The sequence below is a fragment of the Rattus rattus genome, chromosome 16 (genome assembly GCF_011064425.1).
Source record: "Rattus rattus isolate New Zealand chromosome 16, Rrattus_CSIRO_v1, whole genome shotgun sequence".
NCBI lineage: Eukaryota > Metazoa > Chordata > Mammalia > Rodentia > Muridae > Rattus > Rattus rattus.
The window spans coordinates 11,073,270-11,094,845 of NC_046169.1; the positions used below are offsets into that span (position 1 = coordinate 11,073,270).

A 21,576-nucleotide genomic window follows, 5' to 3' on the forward strand; every position below is an offset into this window, starting at 1 on the left:
GCATAGCTCCTGCTGCTATGAGCAATTTTTTTGTTTTGTTTTGTTTTTCTTTTCTCTTGTGCCTATTGATAGGTTTAAAACTTCAAAAAAATACTTTTTAATCCATGGCTTTCTAGTTTTCCATGCGAAGTTCTGTTTCTTCAAAGAGACATTTTATTGCTGGATTTAAAAACTATCCTTTAAAAAAGTCTCCAGGTCCCTTCCTTGTCACACAGACCCAGCTGAGGAGGATGAGAGGGTTTTAAGGCATCCACGTGATCACAGCTGAGTGAGTCTGTCTTTTCTTGCTGATGTAATGAAAGCTACAGTTGGAAGAGAGCTCTGACCGGTCTTGGCAAACCCTATTTTAAATCAGGGTCTCCACAGAGGTATACTGATCACACAATGGTGACTCTGCAGGAATGCTCACTGCAGCATTGCCGGGTTCCCATACTCACACTGTGCATGCCTTGGGACTGGGATGTGGCTCAGCCAGGACAGTGTGTGTATACCGAGCATGATGGGTATGTGCCTGTAATCCCAGCACTGTGACTAATCCCATGGTATACCAGAGCCTTGGATTCTTGAATGACACAGCATAAGGTAGCCACCAACATACAGGATCCCCACCTGAGATCCAAATGAATGAGATGCCAACTGCCACTGTGTTAAGCCATTTAGGGGCCTCTTCTTACTGCAGCCAGCCCTGTCAACATGCTGTATACATTCACTTATGAAGAGAAGGGCTTGATGCCTGGTACACTAAAGACATCTCATAGAAAATCTCTGCTTCTTGATTTTTTTTATCATTGATAGTGAACATTATTATTAACTTTAAAAATCATAAAATTAAGACCAGCACCGTTTAAATGCAAAAGAACAGCTGTGAGAAGGTGATGGTTACTATAGGTTATTGATTTGACAGGCCCTGGAAGCATCCAGGAGTCAAGCACCTAGGTACACCTATGAAGGACTGTCCAGAGTAGGTTAGTCTCTGGCCATATCTATGAAGAGTTATCTCGAGTGTGTTAACTAAGGGGGAAAGAACCTCTCAGGAGGCAGCATCATTATCTGTCCTGGGATCCTGGATGGAGTATGAAGGTGAAAGGGAGCTAAGCAGCTGAGTTCACTGCTCTCTTTTTCCCTGACTGTAGACAATATAACCAGCTGTGGAAACGATGTAGCCAGCTGTGGGCACAACGTGACCAGCTGTGGATACAATGTAACCAGCTGTGGATACAAATGTAGCTGGCTGCCTGATATTCCTGTTGCCATGCTTTCCCCACCAAAACCTCAAACCTTTAACGAATAATAACCTTGCCCCTGAAGTTACTTTTTGCCAGTGTGTTTACAGCAACTGGGAAACAAAAACAAAAAACAAAACACTAAGAGAGCTTATACAGAGCTTTTGCTTACACAACAAAGCCTGGAATCTTTTATATTCTGACACAGGTGAGCCATAAGGAGACTCTGTTACCCAGGGATGTGGAAATCCAAGACCACCAAACTCCATCTCTACAGAGACACAGAGGGAACCCTGTCTCCATGCGGTATTACCTCCCTCTCACCTGACTCCGTGTACGGCCCCGCACCAGCTCACTCCAGGGCCCAGCCCCAATGGCGTTGAAGGCCTGCATCCGTAGTTCATACTCTGTCCCTCCTCCAGCTCCTCAATGGTCAGCTCCCTCTCCAGACGGTCATTGACGACTTGGGCCAGAGCTGAGGATGGTTGGTCTGAAGCAGTACTTCACCCTGTAGCCCTAGACTCAGGGTTCCCATTGTACTAGGAATCAGGCAGAGGCTGGCAATGAACGATAGCCTGGCATGGTGGACACCTCATAACTGTCAACATTGAAGGTCTTCAAGAATAAACCCATCCTATAGGTCTAATTCCACGGAAAGCATGTTTCTTAGGTGAATTTCTTGGAACTTTCTAGTGTCTGTTCATGTGCACACATTGGGTTGCATACATGCTGTACACACATGTATTTGTGAGGGCAAACATATGTTGGATGTTTTTCTCTACCACTCTTCATTGTCCTTCTTGAGACAGGGTCTCTCACTAAACCTAGGGCTCACCAACTCCAAAGCAAAAGGCAACAGAAAAGATCAAGGCCTCCTTGGGTGCTCCTCATGCATGAGTCTTTCTGTACCACAATGGCCATTGGTACAAATGTTATAGGACTAGCTTGTCAGCAAGTTCTAGGGATTCTCCTGTCTCCACTCTTTACTGCTAGTATAATACCTATGCACCCTCGTGTCTGCCTTCATACTGGGGATCTGAATTCAGGTCCTCACTCTTGGGCAACAGGAGCTTTACATACTGAGCCACATCTCCCTGACCTCATCCCTACAACTTTCTGATTTACCTTCCCTGAAACTTTTCTTCTGTCAATTCAACAAAATTCTTTTAGTGACTTTTGCCAGAAATAATTTCCTTTAATGCAGTTTGGTTTAATTTTGGGGGAGAAATGTTCTGATTAAACACTGGACTGGCTCTCTTACAAATATTGAGTATTGGTTTGATGTTGACCAAGCTTAAGGACTTAAAGATCCTGCACTTAGCACTCTCTATGTTCTTCCCTCAAAGAGTACTTAGAGTTCCAAGAAGAGAGCAAGCAATGCTACCAATTAATAAGAAATCCAGGGCTGTTCTTAGATCTTACACTAATCGTGCAATGTTATACTTTGTGGTCTAATAATGGGATTAGCTTTGATGAGGAAAACCGCCTGAATGTCATCTGGCTAAGCTCTAATTTCCCCAGCAAACCTGGAAGGTACAACTAGTAACTTCTACCTATAGCCCCTAACTCACCACCCAGCGTAGCCGGTGAGGCTGGTCTCACTGGCTGTTCGGACTGTGAGGCTGGTTGGAGCCACATCAGGTGGGGCCTGCAGGGTCTGGATGACCCGGGATGACTGGCTGAAGGGGCTGGGACCTACGATGTTCACTTGCCTCATTCGAAACCTGGAGGGGAAAGCACAATCTGTTATTATTCCAAAGCAAAAGGCAACAGAAAAGATCAGAGCCTCCTTGGGTGCTCCCTACACATGTGTCTTTCTGTACCACAGTGGCCATGACTCGAGGACACCTAATTGAGATGGTGAAGAATATAGATCCCATCTATGGCCACCTTGATGGGTAGTGTTAATTGTCAATGCTCCTCTGGGCATGCCTGCGGGGATTATCTTGAGTAGATTCATTGAGGTGGGAAGACCTGCTCACTGTGGGTGGCACCATTCCCTACTTGGGATTCTGGACTGTGTACATAAAGGAGAGCAGGCAGCCACAGCTCTCCGCCTCCTGCTGGTGAACAGGCTGCCTCCCTCTCCTGCTGGATTAGCTTTCCTACTACCATGGCCCACATCCTTGAACTGAGAGTCAGAACAAACCCTTCTTTTCTTCCTTAAGCTGCTTTTCTCCAGGTATTTTATGACAGCAACAGGAAAAGGAGTGCCTTTCTGTAAAAGCCTTCAGAATGTGGTCTCCTGTGACTCAGGCTGATTTAGTTCCCAGGTGAAGCAGATTTGGTGGAGATGATAGGTAGAAGTTTAAGTGGTTGGTTGATGCTGGCTGACTTAAGTTCAGGGTAAGCCTCGGGGATTGAGGTCCTTTAATAGAATCAAATGTCACAATATTGTCACCAAACACAGTTTTGAAGTCCAGTGTTTTGAATGGTCAAAGGTATTGCTATAGTCCATATCTATCCGGGTGTGTAGCACAGTAAAAAGTGCACATGAGGCCTTCAGTCTGAAGACTGACCTTTACTTCCTTAGAAAGTAAGGGCCTTTAGTATGCTAAGCAAAAGTGTTCTACCTCTGAGAACCTCACTGGGGGATTTTAGGCAGGGATCTACCCCTGAGCCACGCCCCAGCCCCTCCCTGGGGATTCTAGGCAGGGGCTCTACCACTGAGCCACGCCCCAGCCCCTCACTGGGGGGGATTCTAGGCAGGGGCTCTACCACTGAGCCACGCCCCCAGCCCCTCACTGGGGGATTCTAGGCAGGGGCTCTACCACTGAGCCATGCCCCCAGCCCCTCACTGGGGGATTCTAGGCAGGGGCTCTACCCCTGAGCCATGCCCCCAGCTCCTCACTGGGGGATTCTAGGCAGGGGCTCTACTGTTGAGCCATGCTTCCGGCTCATTTTAAACTTCCCAGACAGAGCCTTGATATGTTGCTTGGCCTGACCTTGAACTCACTCTGTAGCTCAGGAAGGCCTTGAAATTACAATTCTCCTGCCTTAGCCTCCTCAGTAGCTGGTATGACAGGCTTGCACCACCATAGCTGGTTGTGTCTTCTTCCTTGATAATTATTTGAACTGAATTTACATATAATGAAAACCCTAACCAAGAGCACACATGCTTGTTTCAGAGATCTCCTAAATTAATGGGAATTTAAGACAGGGACATTTGCTTCCTTACTGTGGTTTCTGGTCGTTGGCATGGGTTGATTTCCCATGTCAAGTCCTGAGTCCTAGTGGCTCACTGAACTCCGTGTTTTCCTTTTGAAGACCGAGGATCTTGACTCACCTGCTATAAGCTTGGGAAGAGTGTTCAAGTGAACAGAATCAAAAACAACTCTCTTGTTAGTCTTTAAAAAAAAATTCTGACTTTGGTATTGTGCTAAATAAATGCTCTTCGTGAAGATGTAATTTCACCTTTCAGTCTCTGAATTGCTTGTCCTTACTCCCTCCTTCCCACGATTACACGGAATGTATCCATCCTGGCAGAACAATGACATTATCAAACTCAACATCTGGTGATAACTGAAATTTCATCTCTCGCGCTACGATGTTACGGGAACTGATAGCATCGCTAACAGCTCGTGATCACACTCCCCTTTGTGAAGGCTGGGGATTTACTGCCAGGTAAGCGTGCAGGATCCAGAAGCGAAAGGTTAAATGCCATGTTAAGCATTTGATTAGTGAGAACAGTAACTCAGGGTCACAGAAGGGAAGCAGAGCGGGGTGCCTGGGACATCTGCTTTGTTAGAGTCTGCGGCCAGCGGTTCCTGGTAATTTCACCACTGCAATAGTGAGTCTTTCCCATGGTTATGCTTTGATGCAAACACGTGGTCAACCCAAAAGCCCAAAAGCCAACCATGAACTGGAACAGTACTCAAAATGTGTATCTTGCTTAAAAGGCTTTTGTGTATATACTGTTATTACTACTTATAGAATTCCCTGTGAGAGTGTGCTTGTGTGGTATGTGTGTAATGTGTTTGCGTGAGTGTGTGTATGTGTCTGTGTGTGTACACCTGTGTGTTCTGATGTACCAACATGGGTGCACATGTGGAATCCAGAGGTTGGCATAGGGTGTCTTTCTCCATCATTTTCCACCTTACTTTTTGAGACAGGGTCTGTCAGTAAATCTGGATCTGACCACTTCAACTAGACTGACCGGCTAGCAAGCCCCAGTGCTGGGATGATAGCTATGTGCCATGGCCCCCCGGCCGGTTTAATGGGTTCCTGGGAATCCAAACTCAGGTCCTTGTGCTTGCAGATCAAGCACTTACCAGTGTAACCATCTCCCCAGCTCTCTACTTGAGAATCCTAATTTCCATATGACATCTGGTTCTCACGCTACAAACACATCCAGCTGTGGTTGCTTCCCACCTGTGGTTCTCACCTGTAGTGTGTGTAGGGCGTGAGGTTTGGAATCTCCAACATCTGGGCATCAGGCTCGTTCTCCTCCTCATAGAGGGTGACCCTCCTCCTCATCCCCTGATGGCACCGACCTGTGGAAAGAGATCCTGAGATGGACTGGGCTCACCACAGTGACAAGGCTGCCTGGTGTCCTGTACACATCTGCCTGGGTGTGATGGGCTGAGCAGAGCCACCATGTATGTCATACATGGGAGGCACTGGTTCCTGCACACACACCTCTCCTGCCATGGACACTTGGGCTCCTGTTATTCTCAGCACCCACGACATCTGGGAGGGTTTTAGTTCAAAACTCAGTCGAGAACTTGGCCTCAGGAGGGCTGGTCCTGCGGCTTTGATTCTGCATGATGGACATGTTGCTTTGTCCTCTCATCTGACAAGGAAAAGAGGCTCAAGGGAAGGCTCAGCCAGGATCCCACCATGCACACTGATGAAGTCCTGGCACAGATGTCCTCCTCACTGGGGTCCGGAGCCATTTATATCACTTGCTGGCTCCACAGGGCCTGACCTTTGCCTCCCAAGCATAGCCACACACACTCCACTGGCCTTGCACATTATACAAAGAGGTGGAGTCTCTTAACATTAGGGAGGCATGCAGGCCTTGTCCCTTCTCCACAAAGTACCCTGGGGGCTGCCTGGCTGGCCCAACCAGTAAAGCACCTGCCACACAAGCACAGAGACTTGAGAGTGATCCCCAGAATCAGACATGCGTGCTAGAGACATGGCTTAGAAGTTAGAGCATGCAGTGCCTTGCAGAGGCCCTAAGATGAGTGCCCAGCCCCCACACCAGGCAGCTCACAGCCCCTGTAACGCCAGCTCCAGGGAATCTTTGTCCCCTTGTGGCCTCTAGTGGTACTGCACTCATTTATCCACACAGACACACACACACACACACACACACACACAGACACACACACACAGACACACACACACACACATACACACACACACATACACACACACATACACATACACATACACACAATGTACTTTTTAAGCCAGGCATGGTGGCACACATGTGCAGTTCTGGAGCTTAGAAGATAGAGACAGACAGATTCTTTGGGTCTCTCTGATTGGACCAATCAATGAGACCAATGACTGTCTCAAAACAGAACAAAGCAAGGCAAAATAAACAGTGCCTGAAAAATGACACCTCAAGTGGACACTCGTCTCTCTACACACACACACACACACACACACACACACACACACACACACACACACACACACACAGGTATACCCATATAGGTTAACACATATACACTCATATACACACACACAAACACATGGACATGCACACTCATGTGAATATAAACAAATGAACATGCACAAACACATGTACACACATGAGCTCACACATACACACTCGGATACATACACATACAAGAGTAAATACTTGTACATGCACACTTATGTGTACACATATCCATGCAAGCACCTCAGGGCAGAGCTAATCTAAGGAGTGTATACAGACACTTGTCCTTTCGAAGTTGGCCTGTGAGGCCCCATTGGGTTGTCCCTAGGACTCCCCTAGCATTCTCCTCTCCTTCTGGGATCATGTCCCATGGCTTGCTCAGTTAGCATTTGGACACTGGCCCTTCCTGTGACCTCTAACCTGACCCTAGTCACTTGCTTTGCCCAAGCAAGCCAACCACAGCTTCATCTACCCTGCTGATGCCAACCTGGGCTGTCCCAGATAGACCCCCCCAGGGGACACCACGGTTTCTTCCAGCCTGTGGCTCCTTGACTTCTCTGTGACTTCTGAAGCTCTTGTGGCTGTGTGACCCTGGGGATCATGGGGGCACAAACAGAGGGTGGGCTGAGAGTCAGTTCAGACAGAATCAACCTTGTCCTGGCATTTATATTTTGTAAGTGGCTTAAATGACCAGGCAGGTCTTGTGCTCATCAAGTTCACAGAGAAGACTGAGTTGGCAGTGGCCAGCCACCAGGGGAGGGTGTGGGGGATGTCCTGAGAATTCACGCAACCTTGGTAAGTTGCAGAAATGATACAAAGGGTGAAGGATGAGGAGGACCAGCAAGCAAGAATGCTAGTGGCCTGCTTCCTGGAGACAAGCAGGAGCAGACTGAGAGGTGGGTAGTCCAGACTAAAGCAGGAAAACCACTGCAGAGCTGGAAGGGGAGCTAGGTGCTCACCATACCCCATACACTAATGCACACACCTGCATGCTCCTGCACATGTGTACACACCGGTACCTGTGCACACCTGTGTGCTCCTGAATATGACTTCACCTGTGTGCACACATGAGTGTACCCTACATATCTGCACTTGCACAGTATGTCTATATCCATGCACGTGTACAAAGTAGCATGTATTTCTATACCCCTGTATGGATCTACACACATGTAAATACCTTCACACAGCTGTATGCACCTGCACACACCGGCATTCACCGGAACACGACTGACAGTATACACACATGTATGTACCCATACAAGCCTGCATATATGACTATATCCACAGATATGTACACAGTGGCATACACTTATATACCTGTATGTACAGTAGCATACATGTACATACCTACACACATCTATATGTGCCTCCACATGCTTATGTGAAGCTGCACACGTCTGTATTCACCTTCATATACCTAAAGGCACTTGTATACTCTGGTTCACAGTGCTCTGTGCAGCACAGACCAAGGGTAAAAATATTTCCAGATGAGCAGGGAGCTTATTTCACTATGACGAGGCATGGGGCGCTGGCACTGGCACTGGCACTGGCACTGGCACTGGCTTTCAGGTGAACAGACTTCACAAACACTGTGCCGGGTGAAAGAAGCCTGTCCCTGAGTCCACAGGGCATAAGAAACTCCTTTTGAAATGCCTGGGGATGGGGCAGCAGTGTTCAGAAGGAAGGGGTGGGGTGGGAGAGAAGGGAAGAGAAGGGAGTGGGGGAAGGACGCAGGGGTGGGGGGGGGGCAGGGGTGGGGGTGGGAGGGGAAGGGACAGGGATGGGGAGGGAGAGCAGGGGGGGGGGGAGCAGGGGTGGGTGGGAGGGGAGCAGGGTGGTTGGGAGGGGAGCAGGGGGGTGGTTGGGAGGGGAACAGGGGTGGGTGGGAGGAGGAGCAGGGGTGGGGTGGGAGCAGGGGTGGGGGGGGAGCAGGGGTGGGGGGAGCAGGGGTGGGGGAGGGAGCAGAGCAGGGCGGGGGTGGGGGACAGGGGGGGGAAGCAGGGGTGGATTGAGAGGGAAGCAGAAGCTCTTAGAGATAAGTCTAGTGCTGAGACTTAGTCGAAAAAGGTAGAAATACATTCCGAATCTACTACCTTGAGAATTGTCCTCTTTAAAATGGCAAAATTAGTGTTCTGTGAATTTCATCTCAAGTTTTAAAAGAAGCATTAACATTTAAGGTGGCATGCTGGCCAGAACACCTGGTAGAGAAAGAGCCGCAGGTCAGAGCGGCTACTGAGCGGCTGGGATTCTGCAGCGAGCGAGCGAGGCAGCTGGAGCAGGGCAATAGAGGGAGAGATGTGGCCACCTGCAAGGCTGCGACAGGAGAGTGCTCCCATCTTCACAAACCTTGATAGCTCTGGAGGTCTAGCCTCTACTGCCACCTGAGCTCTGCTGAGAAGGCCACTGCTATATCTTTTATCTCCCAGGTCCTCTGTGACTGAGTGAAGGGGCAGTGGATATTCATGGAGTTTAATTGATCCTCCGAGTCACCGCAGCCTGACTAAACGCTTTCCCTGCTGTCCCTACCCTCCAGCCCCAACTTCACAAACCCTCCTTGAATGAAGGGTAGTCCTAGGCATCCTCTGGGTCCTCCTCTGCCTCCCTGCCCAGCACATTTGACTCTGTCTGTCTTCCATCTTGGCTCAGGGACATCTACCTAGGGCTAGGTGCTTCTCTGACCATGTGGATGGCCCCAGAAATGACTTGACCAGGGGTCACATGCCATGTATGCTGCCACATGGATCAGGGTGGTGGCTCTGGGACTCAAGGCCACCTTGTCATGTGACCAAACAAATTGAAGGAGAAGTGGCAACCCTTGAGCTGTGACTCAGAGGAGAGGATGAGGCCTGGCTGGCCACTGGCAGCTCAAGCGAGCTCTTGTCACTGAGCACAGGGGCTGCTACTCCATCAACAAAGATCAAGCTTTGTGCTATGGGGGGCAAAGCAGGCAGGACAGGACCCTACTTCTCCCCTTGAGTCTGACAGTGTTGTGAGCTGGAGATGAAGGTAAACCTTCAACCCAAATAAACCCAGGCAAGAAAAACCCAACTCAATTAATATGAATACAAGTTGCTCGCCTAGACTGGGCAGATCCACCATTGCTCTATTCTATCCCCCGGCTATGAGATCCCTTATAGCTTGCCGTTTCTCTAGGCCACGTGCTTCTGCTGCATTTTCCTTCCACCACCTCCTCCTCTCCTCATCCTTTTTTCTCCCCTCTCTCCCTCTCTCTCTAAAACTTTCTAGTTCCACCTTCCCTTCCAGTGCCCAATCACTGGCTCTAGCCTTTATTTTACAAGTTAAAATGGGGAGAAGGTCCACACAAAGCCACCTTGAGCAAGTGATTCACTCCCTATTGGGATCCGCCCCTCTTGGGGAAGCGGAATCAACATCAAAATGCAAACAGCACCAGTGTGATCCAACACCCCTGTCCCATAGCCGGTGTCTTCACTGCACACCATGGAGGGATGTCTAGTTTGCTTCAGTCTTCCATTCTGCTGCATTCAATATAGGATTTCAGGGCTCCAGGCAAGCGAACCGGGACAATGGAGTATGACTGGGGTGTGACCCATGGTCACACATCCCTGACCTTTCCCTCCCGCTGGATCGATCCCCTTTCTGCATGTCTCTGATTTGGAGGTGGGACAGATGGGTACCATCTCATTGTCTGGCTGTGCCTGCCATAGTCCCCAAATCACTGCTTGTCATTACCTGAAGGCACCACATAGCCTTAAACCCCTCTGTCCATGTGAGCTCTCTAATATGGTTCAAACATGTCTGCTCCTCCCCCTGCCTTTTCTAGGCATCTGTCCGTCCTTTCCAGAAGCTTCCTTGAAATGCCTCTTCTTTCTTGCTCCCACTTCTGGAAGCTTCCATGGGCAGCTACCCCCTGCTTTATTGCTTCTGGAAGCCTCTAAAGATAGCTACCCCCTGTTCTCTGGCTCCCCCTTCTGAAAACACCCACGAACAGTAGCCCCTGCTCTCCATCTCTGCTAGGGCAGAGAGCTCATGATGTCCGCATCCTGCACACTGAGGCTATCTTTCACCCACCTCTGACGGGGTCAGGTTATGCTCCTCAAAGGAACTCAGACGAATAAAGTGAGTGTCAAAGACTCATTTGTCTTGTCAAAGAGGGACCCAGCAGGTTGGTAAGTGGGATTGGAGGAGAATATGACTCAAAGTCTGTAGCATCAGCAGAAGAAAGAATTTCCAGGCTGGAGAGATGCCTTAGTCAGTAAAGTATGTGCTGGGCGGGTATGAGGACTTTGGTTTGATCCCTGGAAACTCTCATAAATGAGCCAGAAGCTAGGGATCGCACGTGCCTGTGATCCTAGTGCTAGGGTGGGGAGGATCCTCTAACAGTGAGCTCCAGGTTTCGTGAGGTGTAAGTAAGGTGGCCTCAATATGCATATTCATATCCACACCCACAAACCAGAACACACACATAAAGTAAAGCAAGAAAGAAGATAAAGATGTTAGAAAGAAAGCTGGTTACAAGGGCAGCATAACCTTAACCTGTAGCTTAGCAACTTCACAGATTAGTATCTGCCATGACAGCTTCTGGCCAATCAACACTCAGGAAATCAGCCAGCAAACAGCCTATCAAACGGCTCCACTCACTACTAGTAAACTTGAGCTCGTATAGGACAAATCTGGCCCCTTTGTTTTTGTTGTTGTTGTTGTTGTTGTTGATAAAGTTTTATTGGAACACAGGCATGCTCATTAGTTTGTATGTTGCTAATAGCTGTGACTCCATGGCAGAGATACACAGACAACAACAGAGATCATCCTGCCAGGAAGATATACTAGTCAGCCCTTTAATTGCAAAGCATCCACCCTGCTTGAGTGTGGCCCCAGAGGCACATGGCAAACTTCATAGCAGTTCTGCCTGACCATCATTTCCACTTGCATGTAGGTATTGGCTTTCACTCACCACTGTGCCCAAGGGTCCAGGGTAAAACCTGGAATTCAGCCCTGTTTATTTAACACACACGGGTGAGTGATACTTAAAAACCAGAACAACACATAGGGTAGCTGGCATGGGGTGCCAAAGAGACATTCTTGCCCAAACCACTGGCTTTCCTTGTAGAACCCGGCAAAGAATCTTACATTCCTACGACTGAAGGTTTATGTCTTTATCTGAGGAGACCAGGACTCTTTAATCCTCGCCTGGCTCCGCTGACTCAGTAAACTTCCTTCACCTTAGAGTGTTCTAGAAGTAAGTGACTTGCGACTACTAGCACACTGGACGCAGAGTGAGTCGGGACTCAAATGATAAAACAAATTGAAGCTCCCACGGGGAAGATGGGATTTAGAAAAGCTTTCTCCCTTTATTCTCTGAAAGCCAACAAACAGTATTTTACAATGCTTATTACGGAAGCTGAAATGTCCGTGTTTCAAACGCCGCTCTGCAGGGCAGGTCCTTCACTGCATTAAGGAGTGCACAATCCCTCTGAGGAGGTGGCAGGCTCCTTCAGGAGGGCCAATGGCTTGCCTGCCACCACGGCTGGTCTGCATTTGGCACCAGCTGGCTGGGAAGCAGGACCCATTTGGACATGTGCATTCATTTAACAAGCAGAAGTCTCAGAGCCTGTCACCCCTGCCAAGCGGTTTCTACACAGCTCTGGTTTTGAGCATGAGAAAAGTCTCTTGGTTCAGCTGGGCCTCTGGGAAGCTTTGGGGGAATCAGGTGGCCTATGTAGGATATTGAATGTCCCTGCTAGAGGAATCTGGTGTCTGCTCAGCACCCCACACCCCGAGGACTTCTATGGCTACTCCAAGGACAGTCATTAACTTCATCCCAGGGGCTTCACACAGATGGAGAGGAGGGTACACGGAGGAAGGGCTGACAAGGAAGCAGCTGTCCTTTCCTTCAGAGCCCAGCAGAGGGGGAGACATCTCAGAACTCCGTGGAAACCTGCCAGCCCCCCACACCCTGCCTGGCTGAAACTCTGCTGTCAGCAGGAAAACTTGCAACTTCGCAGATACTCAGACCCATGGCTTCGGTGCAGAGTGGTGTCCCCGTGCCTGAGCCAAATGAAGCTTCCCCAAACGAGGGGTGCTGGAGGGCATGGAGGCAGAGGGACAGATGGGGTTTGCATTTCTGGCAAAAGCACAGCCCAACCAGGAAGAAACTAGAGGCTTGGGAAGGCCCAAAGGCCAGTTCCCAGAGCAGATCCGGAACTCTTGCAAGCTAATGAGTTGTTAAGGGGATTCTCCTTAGCCCTTGATTGATCTCCGCTGGCAAGGAGGCTGCCTGCTTTGAGAAGGGCAGGATTTGTGGAGCCCTTTTCTCCTGGAGGCTGCCTTTCTTCTGGCATAGTGTAGTTTTAGTTTCCTTTTGTTTCTTGTCTTACTGTTAAATTCTCTGTCTCTCTACCTCTGTCTCTCTCTGTCTCTCTCTGTCTCCCTCTCTCTGTCTCTCTGTTTCTCTCTGTTTCTCTCTGTCTCTCTCTCTCTCTGTCTCTGTCTCTCTCTCTCTCTGTCTCTCTCTCTCTCTCTCTCTCTCTCTCTCTCTCTCTCGCCCACTCTCACTCTGTGTGTTTGTGTTCAGGAGTGTGCGTGTGAATGCCCACATACACATATGTGCTTGTGCATGTGTGTGAGGCCAGAGGTCCGCCTTTGCTGTCCCTCCTGAGGCTCTACCTTGTTTCCTCTCCTGCTTTTTCTCTCCTTCACTGTAGATTTAATAATTTTACATGTTTCAGTGTTTCGTCTGCATATATGTCCGCATACCGTTTGTGTGCCTGGTTCCTGTTGAAGTCAGAAGAGGACACTAGATTCCCCTGCAACTGGAGATAATTGTGGGCTGCTGTGTGGGTGCTGGGAACCAACACTGGGTCTGCTGCAGGAGCAACTACTGCGCTTAACTACTGACCCATCTTTCCATCCCCACTCCACCTTGGTCTTAGACACGGGATCTGTCACTGAACCCAGAGTCTACTGACTGTACCATGCCAGGGGCCCTCGAGTAGCCTGCACTACCACACCTCATCTTTTACATCAGAGTTCAGAATTGAACTTGGGTTCTTGTGTTTGCACAGCCAGCATGTTACAGAGCTGTCTCCCCAGCCTTAAATGTTCTTATCCAGGATAAGATGTCTGGATTTCCTTCTGGATTGTTCTGGTGCTAATCTGTGATTTGCGGCTTCTCAGCCACCGGCTCCCCCCCACCCCCACCCCCGGCCCAGGGCTCCCAAATGGCAAAGTCCTTTGTCTTCCTCTGCTGTCTCTTGATGACAGAGCTTTCTGTGGACTCAGGTAGCCCATCCTAAGACCCCGAGGCCCCCGCATCAGAGGCTGTCTGCCTTTACTTGGAGTATGCCAATGATCTGCCTCAAAGAATTTAAAAGAGAATGCCACTGTCCTGGCCCTGGCTGCCCAGGCTCCAGTCTAGCAACCTCTGCTGTGTCTAAGCTGCTAAAGGCTGCTGCAACATACACCACAGAAACCCATCGCTTTCCAAATCTGGAAGCTGCAAGGCCAGGCCTGGCATGTGATGGTGATTTGAACCCTATGTAGTATTAAGAGGGTGGGAGCTCTCTGCTGTACTATTTTCATTTTAAATGCAATGCAGGGAATGGAAGCCAGGGTCTCATGCATGCTAGGAAGTACTTTGCCATCAAGCCCCAGGCCCAAACTGAGGGATCCTAAGCAAGTGATCTACTAATGACATATACTCCTAACCCCTCACTGGGGGATTCTAGGCAGGGGCTCTACCACTGAGCCATCCCCCCAGCCCCTCACTGGAGGATTCTAGGCAGGGGCTCTACCACTGAGCTACACTCCAGCCCCTCACTGGGGGATTCTAGGCAGGTGCTCTAACACTGAGCCATGCCCCCAGCCCCTCACTGGGGGATTCTAGGCAGGGGCTCTACCACTGAGCCATGCCCCAGCCCCTCACTGGGGGATTCTAGGCAGGGGCTCTACCACTGAGCCACGCCCCAGCACTTTTTAATAAAGGCATTAACTTTATTCAAGCAGGCTCCACCCTGAGGTCCCAATTACCTTCCAAAGGCCCCCACTCTTAATATGCTCCTATGGGGGAAGGTTTCACTATATACATCTGGAAGAAACAAGCCTTAGGTCTGGAGTACCTGTCTCTTATCTCCTCTAAGTGAGGCCATCCATTCACCAGGCTTCATAATGTCCCCTGAGAGAGCCTCGCACTCCTCCCTTCTTTCCCCTTAGGAGTGCAGTTCTCCCTAAGAGTCCCCCTGTCCAGGAGGAGACGTCTTTCAGTCTTCTTTACACAGAACACTTTCTGTGTTTCTGAATCAGGGGCCTCTGGTGCTGAGCCCCAGCTGTACAGACTTAGGAACAAACTTGGACCTCCCTTTAACTCTGCAGTCGTGATCCTGTGAGTTTTGTTAATTTGCACACTGCTGGGCCCTGCGCATCTGTGAGAGATAGGGAGTGGCTGGAGTTTGGGCCTGTCCTGCCTTCCCCACTAGATCTGACCACTCTCAAGGACCAAAAGCAAGAAGGAAGCCTCCCCACACTCAGGGAGTTTATGGTAATGCATCTAAATCTTGAAAATGCTGATGAAGACCTCTGCTTTACTGGATGGAACAAGGACCCAAGGAGAGGGGCTTGAGCTATACATGCAAACATACCCACATGAAAACCACAGGCTGCCCTGAGAGGCCAAGATGCTTATGGATGATAAATCAAGGATGATAAAGCCACCCCAAAATCTGATCAGGAACCCCTACTGAGGACAGAGTAAGTAATGTGGCCAGAGTGCTACTCCTGCCCCAAATGCAGAGTCCACTTGACCTACAGGATAGCACAGCTGGGTATTGTAGATGGCTGGGGTGAAGGATGTCGTTTCCTGCTTTGGTCTCAGGGGTGCTAGGAGCTGCTATCTCTGCTGCTGCACAGCCTCATGTGCTGAAGGACTGGACCATAATTTTATTGTCTGGGAAAAGGTTGCTCTTGGATGCTCAAGGCTTTATTGCCAACTCAAATCCCAAATCACAGGCAGGGACCACCATGGGCTACCATTGCTTTTCCCACACAGCTTCCCGATCTCTCCTGTTGTTTCCCATGGAAACCATAGAGATGACTGTGGCCCATTTGCCCCTCCCCTCCAACTCCTGACAAAGGGATGTTGAAGAAATAAAGTTCCCTTTCATTATCCATTTGGGCCAAGATCTGCTGGCCTCCCAATTCCAGAATAAGAAGTCAGGCACATTAGCCCATGCCTATAATCCCACTGGGGTGGGTGAGGCAGGAGAATGGCTTTATGTTCAAGGCCAGCCAGAACTACATAAGTTTAAAACTTGCTATGCAAGCATGGGGACCTGAGTTTGGATCCCGAGCACCTTCATAAAAAGATGAGTATGGCCGTGTTCCCCTGCAACCTAAGTGAGGAGGATTGGGGAGTCAGAGACAGAGGGTCACTCAAGATTGCTGGCTGACAGTCCAGACTGTGTGTGTGTGTGTGTGTGTGTGTGTGTGTGTGTGAGAGAGAGAGAGAGAGAGAGAGAGAGAGAGAGAGAGAGGAGAGATGAAATCACTTGATTTCATTTTCTGTGTGTGTACACATGGGCGCATGCATGCGCGTACACACACACACACACACACACACACACACACACACACACACGGATCTTGTCTCAGAAAAAAACAAACAAACATAAAAACCACCACCAGGACCAGGAACTTCCCTCTGACCCTGGTGACCCTTACATTGGTGAATCTGACCTGGTGATGCTGACCCTGGAGATGTTGACCCTGGTGATACTGACTTTGGTCCCACAGCTGAAGTTCATGTACCCATTCACCTCTGTTCCCTGAAATGATATTTGTAATGGTATGTGTGTAGTGTATACACGGTATGTGCACATATATATATATGATATGTATGTGTGTGGGAAACTATATATGTGATATGTATATGTCTATAAAAAGTATATATGTGCATATGGAAAGTATATATGTGCATATGGGAAGTATTATGTGATATGTTGTGTGTGTATGGGAAGTACGTATGTTACCACATATGTATGGTATGCGTAGTACATGTAAGTATATTCTATGGGTGTGGGTGTGTGTATAAGTAGAATGTATTTGTCGTGTATGTTTGTGTGTGTTGCATGTACATACATGTTGGTATTTGTGGATGTGCATATGCACACGTTCACATAGATGTGGAGTCCAGAAGTATTATCCTTTAGTCTTCACCTTAGTTTTGATGTCTCCTCTCTACCTGAACCTGGAGCTGGCTGATTCTGCTAGACTGCGCCAACAAGCCCCGGGGATCTCCTGCCCTGCCCCTCTAGCATCGATGAGACTACAGGTATGTGCTACCAAGCTGGCTTTATCATGGGTGCTGGGGATCCTCAGGCTTCTGCAGCAGGCTCTTCACCGACTGAGCCTCAAGAGTCCCCACAACAGAACTAGAAGGATCTGATAGACTAATAAGCAAGGAGGCTGAGTCCAAGCTCCTCATGCCTTACAGATTTCCTGTGCTAGTCAAGGAGCACGACGAGAAGTCACTGCTCGGCTATCATTATGGACAACCACACAAACAATAAATGTGGAAATATTCAAGTGTCTACATCGTCACCTGTCACCGTAGAACCCAACTGCGCTGGGGGAAGTGCCACTGTAAGAGCAAAAGATGACATTGTCTCTGCGGATTTATGCAGATCACTGTGTTATTGCTGAAGGCCCATTAGAGCCGCTGACGGCTCTCCTCTGTACATGCGCCAGACAACTGGAAAATAATGTCACTCTTCCTATTATGAAAACGGAATTCAACGATGGTGGGGGTTTACTACAACCACAAGGCTAACAGATGCTGTTCTGGGGTCCACATCATCCACAGAAGGGCAGGATAGGAGGAGACCCTGATGAGGTCAGACACGCTATCCTGCAGAGCTTGAAGTGGGGTTGAGAGGATGTGGCCAATGGAATCTGTCACCCTGCAAGGTGACAGTTAGCCAAAGAGATATAAGAGGTACTTTCAGGGAGGAGTTCTCCATTAGCTGACCCAGGTGGCATTTGTGACATGATCCATCTGCTGGCTTGACAGGAGCTCCCTGGCATCTACCTTGTGCATATTGGGTCCTGTCTCAGTGTGAGGTCACAGCCAAGGCCTAGATGGCACCCACCTAACATCCGCAGACAGACAAGGATAGTAACTACATGACAGAAATACAGAACGGTGCTGGTGAAGGGGATTAGTGGGTAAAGTGCCTGCTGTGTAAGTGTGAATACTTGAGTTCAACTCCCCCAAACTCACATAAAAGCTGGCCAGGGCAACATGCACCAGCATGCAGTGAGGGAATGGGACAGTGACATATTCAAATTTCCAGAAGCTTCCAGGCCTGCTACCCCAATGGAACAATGGTGAATGAGGTCCTAACTCAAACAAGGTTGAAGGCCAGGACCGAAACCTAATCTCTAAACATGCCATGCCGTGCCAATGCATGTGTGCATGCAAACACACACACACACACACACACACACACACACACACACACACACACACACACACACACACTCCACAGAGAAAAGTGCAGGAAACTTATGTGTACATGGAACTATGAGAACTGCTTAGCACTCCTGAGGTAGTCCATTTCCCAAAGCAAGTGACCTGCTGGGGGTGGGGGACAGGAACAGGTGGGCCTGTCTGCAGAGATACTCTACCCTCTGGGCCAAGTGAAGCTTGGGGGATTGGTGTGTGCTTGGCTAGCTCCTTGCTATTTCTGGATTTAACTTTTACTGATAAAAGGAGCCCAGACTCAGGCTCAATTTGAGTGCATCACTGGTGGTGTCTTGCCTCTCAGTGGTTGTCAGAAGGAGCAAAGATAATGTAAGGCACCGGCACCCCCTCTCTTGACTATCAGACTTTTGAGACAATGTGCCCCAAGGAACTGGCATTTCCCCAGGACGCTCATTCTAGGAGAAGGAAAAGGCAGAGGCCTGGTCTTCCAGAAAGAGGTTTCACACAGTTCTAACAATTCCTCAGATGTCCCTGCTGGAGAGGCTGGGGCCCAAACAGTCGTGATGCATTGATGTGTGAGGTCCATACTTAGCCAAGACGGCACAGCTGTACACAACACTGTCATCTGTTTAAACCCAAACTCTGTGTCAGGACCACAAAGATGATTTGAGGGCCCTTTTTACCCTTTCTCTTCCCATGGTGGCCGCATTGAATACATTTCCTTCTCTATCACAGGGCTCTTTAATTGGCATTGCTATGGCAGGGTGGCAGAGCCTAGCTTGTTAGGGATATCAGGGCCCAGACTCTGACCCGATCAACTCTAGTAATGTTCTAGCTCCAGATGCAATGAGAGTGTGGCCCACCTTGGGTCTCTGTCCACCAAAGATAGCATGGGAGTATCTGTGACTCTGGCCTCCCTCTGAGCTCCTGTGAGCAACTGGTCTCACCTGGACCCCAAACTGTCACAGATACCCTAGGCCTGAGTCCATTCTGGTGGATTGTTTGTGTTCTCCCTGGTTTAGGCCAGCCAGTCCAGTTGGTTGGTGAGCTCTGGGTTCAGTGAGAGAGCCTGTCTCAGAAACTGTGGAGAAGTGATTGAGTACACCTGATATCTACTTCTGCCCTTCATATGTCATATGTAATGCTATGTAATGCACACACACACACACACACACACACACAGAGAGAGAGAGAGAGAGAGAGAGAGAGAGAGAGAGAGAGAGAGAGAGAGAGAGAGAGAGAAGCAGAATGCCCATTGGCTTAGAAGGCTTTAGTCACAATAAATCCAACCCACACCTGACCCTACCAAGCATCACAGCTTAGCCTGGCGCTCATTAACCATTCTCAGTGGCCTACACTTGGCCAATGCCCTTTAGTGCAAGCTCTATTTTATAGTAAATTGTCGAGTCGAATGGCTCATGCACACACACACACAGCCATGGGGGAACACAGAAGTATAAGCAATATCTAGAAAAGGCTGGCAACATGGCAACATGGTGCACTTGTGGGCTATTGCTTTTGTAGCAGGGTGGAGTTGAGATTTCATGAGTTAAACTATCGTAGGCTGGCACTGTCTATACATATACATGGAATCGTCAGTCTGTATATACAGGAGAGCCATGGTAAACTCTGCTCATGGTGACCCTGGATCTGTATCTTCCATGAGTGTCTTCCCTCCTTGACTGATGCTGGGAATATTGTTTTGTCTCTGGTGCCCTAAGTCCTAGGCCTGGGGCTTATGCAGTGCTCAGCTTGTGTGGCTAGAGGCAGGAGCGGATCCATAGAGTTTAGCAGAGGGTACAGAGGGAATGCCCAGGCTGGGACCCACAGCCACACTTCCATCCCCTGGCTGCGTAGGCAGCAGGGAATGCTCTGCCTAGGAACAGAAGCCTCTATTAGGAGACAGACATGCTCAGCTGCTCAGACAGGCTTGCCCTGGAATTCACCCCTAGTGTGTATGTATTGCAAGAGGCTTTATATAAAATGGCTTGTTAGGTAAACAGAAGATATATAACCCTGCGATACATCCTTGTGGTTACACGTGGCAGCACACCGAGAGACAAAGTGCCACCCGTGGCCTTCCATCTATCAGCCTCCATCCAATCGAGTCCCAGGAACCCTCTGAGCACACCTAGAAGACACATAGCATTACCTTGTGCCCTGGGTGTCCCCCAGGCATGCGTCCCTTCACCAGGGATGGCTACTGACACTGTGGGTAACCTCAGTGTCTGTCGGGGCTGCCTCTGAAGACACTGGGGCCCCACGGTATCTCCATCTCTACTGTTCCTTAGTTACCAGGAGACCAGCATGGAACAGATTCGTGTTTTATTTTATTAGCCCATAACACTCTCTAAAACAGCTCCTTTTTAAGAAAATGGCTACTATTATGCACAAATAAGCACTTAGCGGGTTCCCCCCACCCCCATCTCTGATTTCCATTTTCAGAATGGAAACAGTTTTATCTGTACCCAAAGTGTTACGGAGAGCATCTTCATTACCGAGAATCCTGCCCCGGAGCAGCCTTTGCAAGAGACAGGCAGCAATTTGGGCTATTAGACTACAGCAAATGGCCGAACCATGTGCGGCAGGAGCTGAGGGAGGGGGGCCAGAGGTGGGGGCAGGGTGGCCAAGGACAACAGTAGTGAGACCGTGGGAAGAGCTGCTCTGCTCCAGCTGCAGCCAGAGGTTACTAATTAAGCAAAGCATTAGGGAGCCAGAAATACCCACAAAAGCTTCTTTTTGTTTTTTAAACCCACACCCGAGCATTGACACAAGGGTCTGATATGGGGCTTTTCCAACAGCAAGCATCTTCCATCCCATAATTCACTGAGGAGAACTAAAGGCAAAAACCCTGGCGTATGGGGTTGGGAAGATGGCTAGAGGTAAGGTGCTTACCGGGAGAGGGAGAAGACTTGAGTCCAATCCCCAGAACACACATAAAAGAAAGCAGAGCCTAGTAGCATATGATTTTAGTCCTAGCATTAGGGAAATGGGGGCAGGTGGATCCCCAAGGCTCCCTGGTCAGCCAGCCTCTCATTAGCAAGCTCTGGGTTCCGTGAGAGACCCAACCTAAACATGTTAAGGTGGGGAGTGATAGAGAAGGATACCTGATGTGGACTCTGGCCTCTGCCTTCTTGTGCACATATGTATGCATTCACCTGTGCACACATGAACATGTTCACATGCATGCAAACACACACAAGCCCAACAATAACACCAGTGGGTTTTTAAAAAGTGGCCAGAATGCAAGTGAACTTGAATGATGCACTGAGAAGTGGGAGGCA

General features: G+C 49.1%; 1 protein-coding gene across 1 annotated transcript in view; it reads right to left on the reverse strand.

Moving 5' to 3' along the window:
* Nucleotides 1-21,576, reverse strand: part of Sdk1 (sidekick cell adhesion molecule 1) — a 429,935-nt gene that overhangs the window by 125,481 nt on the left and 282,878 nt on the right. Inside the window, 7 exon segments of the mRNA XM_032887198.1 lie at nucleotides 1,110-1,115; nucleotides 1,553-1,636; nucleotides 1,639-1,780; nucleotides 2,795-2,809; nucleotides 2,812-2,947; nucleotides 5,608-5,716; nucleotides 6,266-6,302. Of these exon segments, the coding sequence (XP_032743089.1) occupies nucleotides 1,110-1,115; nucleotides 1,553-1,636; nucleotides 1,639-1,780; nucleotides 2,795-2,809; nucleotides 2,812-2,947; nucleotides 5,608-5,716; nucleotides 6,266-6,302 (529 nt within the window).